The sequence below is a fragment of the Parasteatoda tepidariorum genome, chromosome 6, assembly GCF_043381705.1.
Source record: "Parasteatoda tepidariorum isolate YZ-2023 chromosome 6, CAS_Ptep_4.0, whole genome shotgun sequence".
NCBI lineage: Eukaryota > Metazoa > Arthropoda > Arachnida > Araneae > Theridiidae > Parasteatoda > Parasteatoda tepidariorum.
In genome coordinates, this window is record NC_092209.1 from 39,405,815 (window position 1) to 39,422,878 (window position 17,064).

At 30.8% G+C, this 17,064-nt stretch overlaps 1 protein-coding gene across 1 annotated transcript; it reads right to left on the reverse strand.

Annotated features, from left to right (window-relative positions):
* Positions 1–339: 339 nt before the first annotated feature.
* Positions 340–11,422, reverse strand: LOC107456229 (PUB and ZnF_RBZ domain-containing protein tamozhennic). The gene is made up of 4 exons (XM_016074052.3): positions 11,104–11,422; positions 8,091–8,431; positions 6,623–6,802; positions 340–2,074 (listed from the first exon to the last, which is right to left on the reverse strand). The coding sequence occupies exons 2-4, from the start codon at positions 8,421–8,423 to the stop codon at positions 440–442; spliced, it is 2,148 nt and encodes a 715-aa protein (XP_015929538.1). The 5' UTR covers positions 8,424–8,431; positions 11,104–11,422; the 3' UTR covers positions 340–439.
* Between the last annotated feature and the right edge of the window lie 5,642 nt (positions 11,423–17,064).

The following is a 17,064-nucleotide window of genomic DNA, read 5'->3' on the forward strand; positions in this document are numbered from 1 at the left end:
ATAATAACAGGCTGAGAAAATTTTTATCAAATCCCTGTATCAATAAAAAAAAAATTTGAATCTGTACATGTTTTGATTAAATTACTATATATATATATATATAAAACTTTAATTATTATATGATGTATTCTTTAAATATTTTTATATTTAATTAAGATATTATTAAATATATTAAAATTAATATTACCTATAGCATTTTAATTAAATAATTTGTGTTCAAATACTTATCTACAACAGTAAACACACACACACACAAATAAATTCTCTCAAACATTTTCACGAAATAAAAGTCTGATAGATAATTTCATAAAGAGTCATTAATACAAGTAGGCATTTGAATAAAATATATGTCATTTTGTTCAATTTTATTATTATGCCACAAGATATCACAGCTGCATAATAAAACATAGATAATATTTTAAATATAGTTAGAATAAGCTCATATATAGGTTGGGGAATCTTTCAAACTGGAGCCACATGCAATACAGTTTTCAGTGTCTTTTTTATTAACTAAAGTACATTGGGGGCACTCTCTGCCCCCACTCACTAACGGAGCAATTTCGGGACCAGGATTTTTACTTCGGCCGCACATGTTACAAATACTCAGGTCAGAAGGGTTATAGAATGTACAGGATGAACAGGACCACTTTTTGCAATTTTTAGAATCCTTCACTGATCCAGCCTGATTGGATTTAGTACATTTTGAGTCAGAACTGGTTGATGCATGGGCTCCACTTTGAATTTGTTCTGGACAAGGTACCCCATTAGAGAAACTCTTCTTCAACACCGGTTTTGAATGCAGACTGCTAGAATCACTAGTTGTGGTAGTAGTTACTTGGTTTCGGGTGCTAGTTGGATGAGTGACACTAGGAGACGTTGACCCATTCAACTGGTAATCACATTTTGGCGGTAAGCTCTGCCCAAAAGAATTGTTTAGATCAATGTCAAACGGTGATGGTACATTATCATAATAGCTACCTCTTTTGCAGTTATCTTGTTGCGGTTTATTTCCACCATTAGATCTAAGCACAACATTATTACTTGGGTTGGAATTAGTCTGATATGGAGAAAACGGAGATGTTAGAGGGAAATGTTTGGTTTTCACACTAGGACTTTCAACAGACATTTTTAAAAGGGAGGAGCAAATTTCACTAGGATCTTCCGTAGAATCGGATCGCACGTAAGGCTCAAAATCATGATCATCCGCATCCCTACTGAGAGGGTATTTATGGGACAAGGGAGATAATTGCTTAGTTGAACACATTCTACATGGACACTGCCTAGGATGAACACCAAATTCATGAGGTACAGAATAAGCAGGTAATCCTAAGGGAACAATGGGGTGAGATGGATATATGTGACCAAACTGAGGAGTTTCTTTTACATTTGGCACTAGTGTGGTATAGCCAGTCCGATCATGACCGCTGCTGAGGTAAGTATCATGCCTGCTTTGACCCGATGAAGGTGTTTGCAGTGCATCCCAGGAATCACTCCAGCTTTCCGGAGTTAAATCTGAATTTGTAAACCTAGAATCTGAATTACTGCATTTGCCTAAAAAATAATTTGGTTGCAAATGGCTATCAAAGCTGTGACCAGCATAGCCATCTCCATGCATTTCCTCAAATTTTGATACATAGCTTCTACTAGGGTAATCAGTTATTTGAGATGAGACTCCTTCACTCCAAGAAGGCAATTTTGAATGGGTATGCAAAATTCCTTTGTTAGTTTTAGCAGTACGTGATTCGTTAACTACGGTGGGTTGCAAAATCACAGAACTATGGTTATAACTAGGAAAAGAGCTAGTACTGGGCCAGGTATTAGATACATCAACTAATATACCTGTCTTTTGATAGTTTGAAGGTTCAGGTTTAAGAAATGGCCTATCACTAAGAGAATCATTTTCCTGCTCCCTTAGCCACCTCTCTTGCTTCTGTTGCTCCACCACATTTCTTTTCAGCTGGTGTAAAATGCGTACAGTTTCATCAATTCCACAAACATAGTCTTGTCGAACTTGGTTGATTTCCTGCCATGTACACTTAAAAGATTTCAAACGCTCACATATTTGCAGCATCAACTGTTGAAAGAAAAAATTTGTTTTATAAAATATTTTCTACTGATAACATATGCTAATTAAAAAAAACAAAAAAACAATATAAATACTACTTATTTTGTACAACATTTATGAGAAAAAATCCATTGAAAAATGAAAAATTATTAAGTTTTTTTTTTTTTGATCCGATAAACCAAGGCTTTTATATCTCACTTTTTTTAAAAGGCAAATACAGAGCAGTCAAATGATACCATATTATTAAAAGTTTGTTCATATTAAATGCTATTGGGATAATTTTTATTGTTTTCTTTCCATTTTTTAAGTTGTTTTTGAAATGTTTTCAAGTATACTGCATCCAAATTTCATGCCTTTAAGTTGATTAGTAAAATAAATAATCAAAGAAATTCCTAAAACAGCCAAAAGTGGCCATTTTATCACCCATAAGAAAAATGTTCATTCCAGAAGTTCGCTACCTGTTTTTGATTTCGCAAAATTACTAAATGAAGATGATTTGTAAAACAGAAATTGGAGACCACTATGTTAAAAATATGCCATGTAACAGTTTCTGTTAAAAATTGGTGTTTTAGATTCTAAGTTCAAAGTAGCTTCATTGAGGTCTTATTGAATTATGAATTTGTTACTGCAGGAGTAATTGTAAGACAAACTCAAAAATCCTGAAAATTTCTTGAGTAAAATCATTAATGAAAATTATGTCTTTATAAATTTCAATCATTGATATTTTCACAACATTTTTTCTAATGCCCACCTGTGTTAACATCCGTCAATTCAGGCATTTACAGGGCAGTTTTGTTGGCCTCTCTTTCAGGGGCACCATATTAAGTGGGCCAACGTTGCTCCTACAGTAAGGACAGATAGTACAGAGAAGAAAAGAACATCCATGCCTTGCTCTGGATTCGAACCCAGAACCTTTCTGATGCAAGAGCAGTTCCCTAACCCCTACACAGGCCGGTCGGGGTATATATTTTCACAACACGAAATTCTAAATAAATTAACAGCATAAGTTTTATTTCGTTTTTAATCACATTTATTATTTTACCAGAAAAATTATTTAGATAAGAAAGAGATGCCAAGTATAAATTCTAGTTCTTACATTTTTAAATAAAACATACAAGAATTTTTATACATAAATATGATTGATAATTTCTTGTTTCTGGACCTTAGATTTTCACAAATTTTTTTTAATCGGGGCTAGCGAAAAATCCGGGCTTTTTCTGAAGCACAATCATCTCTGTTACTGTGTTTGCAACAATTTATGGGCTGATTATAAATAGCTATTTTTGCTACAATCCTGGATAAGAAAGAGCTGTTAGTGAACAGTTATTACTATGTAAATCAAAATAGAGATTAGTTTGGAAAATAAAAAATCAGTATCAAAACAAAAATCAGTTTTAAAATAGAAAAAAAAAGTTTTGAATGGCTCTTTTTATTTCTGCAAATTGAAAAATGGCCAACTGAATTACAACTTGGGGAAAATATAGGGCTCTACGTGGAACCACACCTAAACTTTAGACACAGTGGGACTACTGATAATTTTTTTTACTTCCACAAGACCTTCAAATGAGCTTTTTTTGTGGAAAAAAAAACTACAAATTATTGGGATAGTATGTTGTGGTAGTAGATGAGAAAATTTGCTCCTTTTTCAGTATAAATTTTTCATCATGACATCCATCTTTTGCACTGCAAAATGGGAATAAAACACTCAATATATTGGCACAAAAGAAAAAGAATGTCATAATTCTAAATGCAAACAGATTTACAGACAACAGTGCAAAATGGAACTGAGCAGACTCATTTACTATAATAGTATTAAATATGACACAAATTTAACAGACTAGATGCCTAGGAATTATTCTACAAGATGTGAAACTTCCAGTTGGTTAACATATTTTTTTTTACAAAGTTTGCAATATTGCTGTCAGATACAATGCTCAGATAGTTTTCAAGAAATTATTTGTCACCTCCACCAAAGATTGCTAATTTATAGAGTGCTTGTTGAATAACTGTGGACTTAATATTTTGCACATCAGATGACCATCAATTGATAGAATTTAGAATATAATATATATAGTGTCTTAAGGAAGAGACAGAATAAAACTTTAAATAGCTTTGAGAAAAATTTGTGGATGTTTTGTTGTCACATTCAGATCATGCTGATATATTGTTGTACACCTATACTTATGTCTAACAAATGATGTAACTTAAAACATGTTGTGTGCTAATGTGCCTTAATTGTATTTATATTTTTCATATACTTTTAAATTACTTGTGCTCCCACAAAAGAATAATCTTCAGTACAACATTACAATATATTGTTATTACAATAACAATAGTAATAATAATAAAAATAAATCGATCTCTAAAAAACTTTTACATATTGTATTTTCAACAATATCTATGAATTTAAAAATCAGTAACTTTGGAATGACATCAATTACTTATGATGGTTAAATTGACATCATATAGCAGTTTTAGGTGAGTACAAATTACAGTTTTCAATTGTTAAGATCAAAAAGTAACTGAGATAATGAAAAATTTAATATACAATCCAAGATGGTGAAAGAAAGGACCTTTTCAGAAATTTTAAGAGCTAATAATTGCATACCAGTCAAATCAAAAATTGTATCGAACTAGAATAACCAAAATCACTTACGCAAATCATAAATTCTGCAATTAAAAAATCAGTACATAAAGACAGATAAAATTCAAATATTGGTCATACATTGAAACATATAAATATATGTAAAAATAAAAATTATACGAGCTTTAATATAAAAAAATGAAATAAATGATTAAATTCAGGTAACTTTAATAATAAATAAGAGGTGGATTTCACCTGTTGCTTCACCTTTCTTAAAAAATTAGCCCTTAAAAAAAGTAGCATACAGCATCCCAAGTCAAGATTGTAAGAAATGGTTTATCTATTTTTGGAAAAAGGTTAAAACCGGCCGTTATGCTCATAATTAAAAATTAAGACCGTAAAGATTTTACTCTAGCTAGTAGGCACGACATACAAAGACTTAGAAATGACACTTACCATAGCATTAATGATTCAAATATATAAATCTTTAAAGGAAAACTAATGACATCGAAATAAAAAATGCTACTAAAAGACTTCTGTATTTATTAATAAATTGAATCTTGATTCAATCTGAACACATTCAACATTTTTACAGGTTACATATTTCTTTATGTACATGGTCAAACATTAAATAGAATTTAAACATCCAGCTTACAAAATAAGATATTGGCGTTAGCTTTTAGCATAAGAAATAACTTAAAATTTACTTAGGAAACATTAGCTTCAGAAGGTAATAAAAAAAGGGTCCTATTCTTATCGTACACTAGCAGCTACTTTTTCTTGCCTCCCTAATGGCCTTCGTCAATCAATAAGATCCACCATTTCATGTAGAAGTTAAGTTGCAAAAGAGGACAAGATTGATCTTTATTGCACTAGTTTGCAGTAAAGAACCGTCATCGGTCTCAGCTGATTGGAAGGAGGACAGTAGCGGTTGCTAAACTAACGACTCAGTATGAAAATCATTTATTTGTATATTTATGTTATGAAGTTAAAAAAGAATTTCTGATTAGTTCTGGGAATTATTATTTTTTCACTCTGATAGAAGTGCCAATTGTACTAATCGGATTCGAAAGTGCAAGTCAGCTTTAAAATCTGATTTGGCCTATTTTTGGGCTTATCTGTTAACAGATGCAATGAGAATAGTCCTTTTTAAAAAAATATAATGCAAAATCATCATATAAAATTGCTTTTAAATAATTTTATGAGGTTTGAAAAATTTGTAATATTAAATGACATTATTTTTTTTCATAACTCTGTCTTACATATTTTATAATCTGTTAAGCAATGAAACCAATCTAAGAGTAAAAAATTATGTTCATCCAATAAAAAAAAGAGGGGCTTGTGGAGTTTACTCACTCTTTATTCAAGACACATTTAAGGTAACATAAGTTATTTTAAATGCAAACTTCTTTTACTGTTAAACTCTTAATAAAATCCCTGGATCCCTTTTCGTGCACATGCATTTGTATATTTTATAGGTTCTTGCTATTAAGCCAATGTGTTTAAGAAATAAGTAGTGTATAGTATTTTTCAAGTGCTAATGAAGATTGTGTATTCATTAAGTAATATTTCATAGAAATTTATATAGTTAATTAAATTATGTAGTGATGAATACACTAAAGATAAAAAATAATGCTAACTGGCAGAAAACTCTTTTTTTTTTTTTGAAAAATAAACATCTGCTTTTCTTTAATTAAAGCTGGTCAAGTAATTTAAACTGGATGTTTATTGCCCCTACAAAAATCAGTCACTATGACAAATACCCAATAAAAAAATGAGTTCTCCCAAATACATTTTCAGACTACAGCACTGCCCATGGGAGCTCTGCGGCCATATTATATAAGTAAAGAAAGTCTAACCCTAACAAAATATCGATATCTTAATGACTGCTTCTATTTTATATGCATTCATATTTATCTATGGATATAAAACAGAAATTTAATCACTAAATAGATAAGCGTAAATTTATATACCTGACATTCCACATATGCTATCAAACAATCAAGTGCTACTCTGGCTACTTTATCAGGATCAACAGGCTCATCAAGGAAAAGGACTCCTTTTTCAGTAAATTGGTAACCTAACAGATGAAACATTGAGCTTCCTCCTAATAGCTGTGATTCAACAGAATGTTTGTAGAATCCACTATATAGCTAAAAGCAGAAAAATATGCATTAATTTTATATTGAAAAAGAAATCAGAAATGATCAAATTAACAATTTTATAAAGAATTTCTTAAATGGTTTATATTTTCAAGAAAACTCATGGAAAGGTGAATTCCGCATGTGAGTTACAAAAGCAATGCCCTTGTTCGTGAAATGCTGAATTGATCAAATTATCCCATCATTCTAGTCTACTATTTAAATAATATGTAATAGTCCAATGGATGTCCAGTGAGAAGACATTTTCAAATTCCCTGTGAATCAAAGATTTTTCTTTTATGACGCCGATGGTATTTAATATTAAATTTTATTTAAAAAAAAAAAAAACTATTGTTAAAAATATATAATCAATCAGAGTAAAATAAAAAAATATTGATGGGCAGTTTAATATCATAAAATAAACATTGCCCATTTGAAAAGATTGATTGATTTTTAAAAAACATGAATACAAATTGCAATATTGTTTCCCCCCCTTTTTTTAAACTCGTGCAAATGGGAATCACAATGTGTAGTTATTTAACTGCGTGAATATTAATCACGGTATTTGGCTTTTAAATCACTCAAATTTGAATCTTGAAGTGCAATTTAAAAAAAAAATACCCGCAAAATCTAAGAATTTTCGCAGGTATAAACCTGCACGACATGCGTCTATATATCCAACTCTGGATATGAGATGGTGACTTATTTGGTTTTGATCGCAGGCCAATATTTGCATGAAACTATGGGTGGGATCTTAATCGAATCTGCAGGCTTGTTAAATGTTTCACAATAAAATTGACACTAAACTTCAAGTTTCAATTAGTAAAACAAAAACATTTGAAATAATTCAGAGAATCTCCTACATGCCCTAGATATTTATATATTTTTTACACGAGTCTGGAAGTTTTTATTAAAAATGCATTTTAATAAATAATAATACACAATTTAAATCCCTTTTATTTCACTTTTCAAATGGTTTTAAAAGTTTTTATTCAGATTCACTTTCCTTTCATTTTATTAATATAATTTCTGTATGGCAGAGATATCAATAATGTCCCCACAAAACTTATGATATGGGAGCATCCTGAATCTTGATTCCTGCATCCTGATTCTTGATGTATCTTATAGCGAGTCATACAAAAAGAGAGACTTAAACAGTCGTTGCAAGGCTAAATTATAAACTTTCCGGGGACTTACCCTTTGAGATACATAGTTTAATAAAGAAAATATTAAATATTCAAGTTTGATAGTAACACTAGCTTTTTGTAGTTTTGTTTTATTTCAAATAAAGAGAACATACCTTTATAGTTTTATATTCTTTCCTCCAAGGGTGGCTAATTAAATTTGTAGCATATTTTTCCAATGCTTCAAATGCAGAAGCTGCTTTGTAAGCACTGAAATCAAAGTTATTTTCTATGCTGTTATTCAATATGTTGAAGACTTCCGCAAATGTGAACTTTGCTCTATGTGAAACAGTACTCAAATACTCGGAGATTAAGTTCTCCAGATTGTGTCTGTGTTGCAGTTTAGAAGGAGTTTCTTCTTGGTTCAGGTATGCTAGATGACTCCGTAATATATGACGATGAAGATCATCACTACGGGCACAATGCCCATCACGGAATTGAAATGACATATTCACTTCTAAAAGCAAAATAATAAATTATTAGAATGCAATGATATAAAATAATAATGAAAAATGTTTTACAGCTCTTTTGACCATTTTACAGCTCTTTTGATTTCATGATCAGACAAAAAAAAAAAAAACACACACAAAATAAAGTCATTGTCTCCATGATTTTAGATAAAACAGTATAGTGCTATGACTTCTAAGTAAAAAGCTAAATAGAGTGCAAGTAAATCATGATTAAAACAATCACTTATAAATTTATCAATCAATTTATTCACCACAATCTTAATTATCATTAAAGTAAATCGACTCGTAAGAAAAAATCAGATATAGCTACATTCTATAGCGTTCAACGACCAGCTATGCTTATACCATATCTTGTTTCATTATAGCTCATATTAGATTTCTAAAAAGTTCATTTTATTTTTTAAATCTAATGACAGTACAATATAAAAGCTGTATTTGAGTAATGAGAAACTCCGTTTGTTAGTTAAAAAAGGTACTTAATTTCGGTAATACAGATAAGGTTGCCTATGAAAAAATAGTACATTTAATTATTTTTTAATTGAATAAACAAAAAATGAGACAGATGAATTTAAAATTAATCGCGCCAGCGAAGTATACAGGTCAGTGTTCTCCCTAAGCATTTTTCGAAGGGTGGCCTACCCTAATTACCCATTCACAGAGGTAAATGCATTGCATACAGCTTTGAGTTTGTTAAAAAAATGCTCTTTTTATTTTAAGAAAAGATATAGCAGCAGCAGGAACTTCAGATTACCATAACTAGTACAAATAATTTTTAGGCTAAATAACTTAAAATACTATTATTTCTCACACTTATTGGAGTGTTTTTAAATTATGTTTTGAAGTGCGTAAATCTAGCTAGATATAATTAGAATATTTTGCAAGATTAACGCCCTTTGAAACTGAAAGTGCCTTTGTTTTTGAAAAAGCACCCAGCCTTTTAACTTTTAGTGAGATTTCTGGTTAAGTACCATAAAAAATTGAGTTCTACTATCAAAGAGATGGCATAACAAATCAGACAAGATAGGAGAAATAAAACATTTATTCGATTTTACAACACGGTATTCAAAATGTAGCAAGATCTTGTTTGTGCACTTTTTAAATGATTTCTTCACAAGAGAGGTTCACACATTTGCATAACTACTAAAGAGATTAATTAGCTCATAATTATTAAATCATAGTTAAAAAAAAAAACTCTTTATCTCTTTAAATATCAATCTTGGACCTAGTTAAGCACAAAATAACTTTCAAACATTGTTGACAGAGAAAATTCTGAATCATATGGCGTTAATCACAAATATTTTAAACTATAATAAAATTGAAATATTTAAAAACAAATGTGACTGAATAAACACAGTGTTTGTGAAATAATCAACTATGTTCCTTTTCAGGAAAAGGTAGTTCCTGCAATCACTGAGTAATAAATATCACGAAATATGGCAGATTTGAACTTTTTTTTTAAAAATAGCAGCGTTTAAGCTTTTAAATACATTTTTGAGGCAATAATTTAAAATTTTATTTTTGCAAAAATTAAGATAAATACCTAAACAAATAGAATTTAACATGCTTTTAGTATTAGCATTGGTCAATTTTACTAAAGATTTAAATTTTATTTTTTAACCTAGAAAATGCCTCAAGCAGTGTGGACATAGAAAAAAATTCCATAAATAAAGCACTAAAAAAAGATATTTATTATTTAGTGATAAAGGGATAGAACGCACACTTTATACTTTTAGAGATAAAACTTTTTTTCACAAGAAATTTTAATATTTAAGTTTTATTCTTAATGGAAGTATATCAGAGTTTAAGTTTTTTTGTCAATATTATAAATAGGTTTAAAAAAATCTAATATATAGGTAAATGACACATGAAAAACTGGAAAAACTTAAAATGATGGTCCATAAACAAAAAGAAATTTTTATTTTTTTTAGAATATATAATATTTTAGCCACTGATCTAGTGAACTAGCTGCTGAATTTTCTTAATTTCCACCTTTGATATATTACAACTCTAATTTTGAAATATATTAGTTCTGAACATGCTTTGGTTAAAGAAAATTTAACTAAAAAATAAATAAACATGTCAAAAGATTTAAATATTTTGACATTTTATAAAACTCTACATTTGAGAGTTGTAATATTATAATTTGCTTCCCATTAAATATTTATTGAAATTAGTCTGAAAAACAATTTTATATATTAGTTTTGGTTGTAAGCAAGAGCCATATTTTGTCGCTGTTATATTTTGTTATATAGGTTGAGCATCTCTAATTGAATAGATTTACACAACTTTAATCTAATTACAGTTACTCTAAATCACAGGAGAAAATAGAAAAGGTGTTTACTTGAATTCAAGAAATAAATGAATTACTTTTAAACGGTGAGCAATGATGGTGCAAAAAAGATGTTCATTTTGTTATTATAGTTAATAAAATGGAATTTTTTTTTCTCAAATGAAATAAATCGGAATATTTTTAAGTGCTTGAAAACAGATCAATATTTCTATCAGCACTATTAACACAAATTACACATCGCTTATGTTAAATAACACAACATCAAGTATAAACTTAAAATCTCATCATCTGTCTTAGCTAAGTTAAAGAAATAGATATATTTAAGTTTCAGAAAATGAGAAGGTAAGTTTAAATAGGTAACATACAAACCATTTTTATAGTAAAACAAATTTATCTTATATTGATGTTAATAGAGAAATTCGTAGGTTTTTTTATGAAAGATTCCGATTATGACTCATTCTTCATCATCCTCATGCTTATTGAATAAGTTAAATGAAATCTGATACGTGTTTTGTAAAAAAAGTGTTCTTCTTTTATATACACATTACTTGTATTATGTCAACTTAAAATTTCTTTAGCAATATATGTCTACATCGCATTTAAAATTACCCAACCCGTCAAAATTCTTCCCACATAAACTAAAATAATATTGCCATTGCCCGATTTGGGCTTTTGGCATGAAGCCAACTTTTAATTACAAAATTTTGTCTACTATTAGTTTTTCGGAGTTCAAGAAATTTAGATTTAAAGAAAAAATACAATTAATTAAAACTTTAATAATTCGCTTATTTTTTGTCTACAAGAGAAATTTGCATGATATGATAGAAAAATTCATTTTGTATTTCGGAAAACTATTTTTAAGTTACAATCTTACTGCAAGCTAATTCACAGAAGATGAGCGGAAAAAGTTCGCAAACAAAACGATCTCATCACGGAGCATTGGCGATCGAATTGCGCTACAAGTGGCGTCGAGTCTCTCTACCTTTATGGTAGCACTTCGCATGCTTTCACCAGTAGCGTGCGGAGAGTCATAGAAGAAGTAAGTAAGTTGCTTTCTGTCTTGATTTTCATATAGATTAAAATCTTTTAAGTTGGGAAACTATATGCAACTGAAAACTACATTAAATATAGTTTTAAAGGAAAGCATAATGGAAATTTTAAATAATACTTCTATTAATTAAAACGGAAAATATTAAGAAAAGGAAAAAATATACATTTCTATACTACTAGAAAGAGTAGAGGGGAGGGAGGGGCCAAAGGCATGGAAACGGTCTTCTCCCCACGTATTCGAGAGTTGAGATCGCCTATATAAGCGGTCATTGGTGATTTTCATAGATAAAAAGGTATAAAGATTAATCATTTGACTAAACGGACGTCACAATGAACTTTGGCATCTCTGGTCTAGAGTACCTGAAAAATTTTAAGAATCACTGAGAATCGAATCTCTTTATCGTCTGTTTTCGTTCAATTAGGCTGCTATTGAAATTTTTTCGTCGTTTTCACTTGTTCATAACGTAAATTCTGATTATTATCATTGAAAAAGTCTTTCGAAATAGGATTTTACTCCTGTATTTAAATTAATTACAAATTACTTTGATATCCGAGTTGTGTTAATAAGGACAAAAGTAAGAGGAGCGTTTCACAACATTTACCAAATTAATACGGGAAAGTACAGAAAAATCGAAGCATTTTTTAGGTGCAAATGAGGAATTTTTAAAGGTTTAAAAGAGGTTGTTATTTAAGTACGTCGTTAGGTTGCGAAGGGTGCAAATGAATATCTCAAAATTAACCTCAAATATACCTCCAGAGGTATATTTGTATCAACCTCATGTGTTTCATTATACATCTGTTGTGGAGAGGTAGATATTTACTACTTTAAGGTGTTTCGTTTTCAATTTTAGGTTATTACTTATCAACCTGAAGTATATTTTTACACTTGTGGAAGTATTTATTCAACAACCTAAGGTGTTTCATTTAACACCTCAGGTTATTATAAATCTTCCTCAGGTGCAAAAACAACAGTTGGAAAGGCAATTTTTTACTAACGTGAGGTGTATTATGTTCTATCTCCGGTTATTATATTTCTACCTCAAGTATATAAGAGGAGCATTCAAATGAAACCCGGTCACTAGTGCAAAGTAACTGTAATGATTTTATTAAATCACAAATGTAGTTATATATAGTACACATACTCAAAAATAGTAGCCAAAACTGTTGGCACATTTATCCCATTGCGACACTAGCCAGTTGATTTCATCTTCGAAGAAGATAGTAGACTGCCGACGGATCTAGGCCTGGACCCGTCACAAACGTCGTCGTCCGTTGTAAATCGTCTTCCGCGAATAGCTTGTTTTAGAGGTCCAAAAACATGAAAGCCACACGGAGAAAGGGATGAACTGTACGGTGGATGTTCCGGCGTTTCTCACTGAAACTGCTGTAATATCATCTTCACCGCATTGACCGTGTGTGGGCGGGCATTATTATGCGGGAGAATAACGCCATTGGGCAACATGCCTGGCCGTTTTAACTTGATGGCTCGTTTAAAGTTCTGTAAAGTGGCTTGATAACACTAGGCATTGATGGTGGTTCCCAGTTCCAGGAACACGCCAAGCAGTGGGCCCTTGCGGTCAAAAAAGAAGGACATCATGACTTTACCAGAACTGGTGTGCACGGTCTTGGATTTTTTTGGAGGTGGAGAAGTCGCACGTTTCCACTGCCAGTGCTGACGCTCACTTTCCGGTTCAAAGTGGTGACACCATGATTTATCACCAGTGACAATATGCGACAGAAAGCCGCATTCCTCCTCATGATAACGTTGCAGATTACTCAAAGACAGCGCCATTCGAGTATTGCGCTGTTCGGCTGTCAGTTGGTGGGGAACCCACTGCGAACAAATTTTTCGAAAGTTCAAGTGCTGTGGCATTACGGTGAGATTGGTGCCCACGCTAATACCTAGTAGCCGACGGATCTTATCCACTGTAATTCTGCGGTTGTCCAAGACTAAATCATTCACTTCCGCAATCATTTCCGGTGTGATGATACGATGAACCTGTCCAGGACGAGTATCGTCTTCTAGTAACTCACGCCGCCTTCAAGGAATCTTTTAGGCCATTCCACAACACTTGTAAGACTCAGACTGTTTTCACCGTACACAGCTTTCATCCATCGATACATTTCACGGCCTCCACTTTCCTCCGCCGCTGAAAATCAAATCTCTCCTCGTTGCTCCTCCTTACCCGCCTGCATGTTCCGTAGTGGACGATAACTTGTGTAACCGCCTTTTCTTCACCTTTCAACCACACTGTCCCTATGCAACGTCAAATTATGCGCATGAGCCAGTCTCTCTACCAATAGATGGTGCCACCATACACGCAGTTACGTGGCGGCCCATTACGCCTGATGTAAAGTTGGACGTACTGACCAGGTTTCATTTGAATGACCCTCATATTTTTATGCTTGTAGAGATATTTATTTATCTACCTAAGTTGTGTTATTATACACTTCCAGTTATTACTAATCACCCTCAAGTATATTTTTTGACCTTTGAAAAGGATACTTTTTAATAATGTAAAGTGTTTCATGTTCTACCTTAGGTTACTATTTCGTAACTTCAAGTATATATTTTTAGAAGTATTAATTTATCAACGTAAGATGCGAAATTTTACACTTCAGGCTTATATAGCTCAACCTAAAGCTGTTTTCTTTAATACTTACGAAGGTAAATTTCAGAAACGTGAGGTGTTACACGGTCCACCTAGTTTATTAATTTCTATCCTCACTATTATATAAAGATATTACTCGTATATATATCATATGAAGAATAATGCATATTTTTACATTTATTCACTAGTAAAGATCTTGATTTATCAACCTGAAGTTTTTAAGATTATACCTTCATCAGTAATTGCTTCTTTTGTCAAACTATAGAAGGAAGTTTCAAATACATAATTCTCCTGTAATTTTAATAGATTCAATTGAATCATCTTGAAATGACAATAATCCAAATTCTAGTCCAAAAAAAATAATAATTTGTAGAAACTTACTTTTTTATAAGATATGTCTAACTTGTTTGAATTTTTAAAGCTGTAAAACTGCAAATTTAAATAATTAGCCAGCTGAATTTCAAAATACTTTTATTAAAGACTAAAATTTCATTTGTTTTACAAACCAACAAAATTATTTTAAATTATTTTAAATATTTATTCTTTCTCCCTGTTGAAACTTAGAAGTATTGAAACCTTAAAAAAAAAAAAAAAAAAAAAAAAAAAAAAAAAAAAAAAAAAAAAAAACCTTAAATAAGAAAGTTATGTTTACAATAATAGTGGCAGGTTTTAAAATATTATAAATCCTTTTTTTTTTCATGATTTAAATTAACTGAATGAAATTAGTTTTCTTTTTCGGATAAATGGCATTCAATCCTTGTAGCTATAAAAGCGTTTTAAAGTGTAACAGGTACCACAGCCACAAAATAAAATACACGTTTAGTCCAAAACAGTGTCATACATAAAATACACTACAGTAAAATTAGGGTGCTTTACTTTGATTAGTCACATCAAAATAATTTATCTTCAGCAATTGTGCAATTTTGTTCCAAAAATCTGTAAATGCAAAGTTCAAATTTCTTTTGCTTCTTCTTATTTTTTCTCCCTTTTCGAGGGCACTTTCTGGATTTCATCATTCATTGGGAGCGATCCGAAGTTGTAATCATTTGCATTAGGAGGAAATGTTGTTTTCTCTACTAATTTATCATGAATAGTGACACGTTTTTAGGTCTTCAGTCTGATCATTTAATAAGTTTTATTAAAACAATTTATTCACAATAATAAGAATGAAACAAATTACAAGAAATATGTTTTAAAACTATATTAAATGCTTCAATGCGCGTTAAATTTCGAGTGAATATGAGATCAAGCGCCAAACTTTCGAGGAAGTCTCACCCCTCCATATTAGATAGTAGCTTTGACGATCACAATTTCAGGTGTATGGGCAGTACGACCCCATTCAGTCTATATTTATGTTTGCAATAAAGCAGTTGCTATTTCATTTTAAACTTAAAGTAGTTACCAGAAGAAGAAAATGTTTGCTTATTTTAAACATGGTTTAATGAATCAATTAAATTGATAAATCACATACTAACCACATAGTAGATTGGTCATGTTCTACGTAAACCTGAAAAATTTAAAGTAAAACAAGTTTTTGATAGGAACCCACAGGGCAATAGAAAAAGAGGAAGACCTAAAAATAGTTTGAGCAGGTCGATTGTAAAAGAATTAAAAACAATCGGAAAAAAAAACATGGAGAGTGGCATAATATCTGGCCACAAATAGAGTGAGATGGAAAACTACGATCGAAGTCCTATGCGAAAAGGAATATGCAAGTTCGGAGTGAAGAAGAATATCCAAGTATACTAACCACCTACACTACTAGAAATCACTTATTGAATTCATTATTATAAATGGCTTATAAAGCTTTACGATTAAATAGTGTTAATTATGAATACTCAAAACTCTTTAATATGAAACATAAATTTTAAAATCCTGCATAAAACTAAAACAAATATTATAAAAAAGCGATTTTTTTTGAAATTGTTGGTGTGAAAAATTTTAAATTTTCTGATATTATAATGAAAACTTTTAAATTGGGTTTTAATAATAAATTATTTGAATTATTTAGCAATAAGAATTTTCGGTAAACAACATAATGGTTACTTTTAGTTCCAACCATTTCGTTTAGTTTTTAACAATTTGTCCAGTTACTTCTAGTTTTTTCCTATATTTTGGAAGAAATAGGTTTCCTCTGAACAAAATGCCAAACCCGATTCTGAGGCACGTATTTTTTATTTAGCCCTGAAGGCTAATAAAACAGCTAAATACATCAAAAATAAAACTCATTAGTGCGTGTCATGTTTTAACCTTTATTTTATACATTACAACAAATACCTAGTTTATCTGTGGTAAAAATTGAAATTGTAGCACATTTCTGTTGCAAGTCATGCGAAACAACTCAGACAAATTAGCCTCAGCATCCATACATGCATATTCTTGATACAACATTATTGTAGATTGTTTGGAAATGGAAATAAATGCTTTATTCGATAGTTTTGATTTTACTTGTTTTCTAAATTTATTTTTGTTTTAAAAATATTTCAAGCGAAAAAGAAAGTTTAAATGATTATTTTATGTTAATATCTCTCTAACGGTCACTTCTGTTCCAACTACAAGAGGATTTTAAGGGAACAGTAATAATCGGGACAAAAGTGATCGGGAGATGCTAAACCCAGCTAGGGTTGTGGGGATAGTACCAACCATATATGGCAGTACTTTTACTTTC

Coding starts and splice junctions, on each gene's coding strand:
- LOC107456229 (XM_016074052.3), bottom strand. CDS start 8,423: ATGTCATTTCAATTCCGTGATGGGCATTGTGCCCGTAGTGATGATCTT. Junction 6,803..8,090: donor AAGAATATAAAACTATAAAG/GTATGTTCTCTT, acceptor TTCTGCTTTTAG/CTATATAGTGGATTCTACAA. Junction 2,075..6,622: donor TAGCATATGTGGAATGTCAG/GTATATAAATTT, acceptor TTCTTTCAACAG/TTGATGCTGCAAATATGTGA.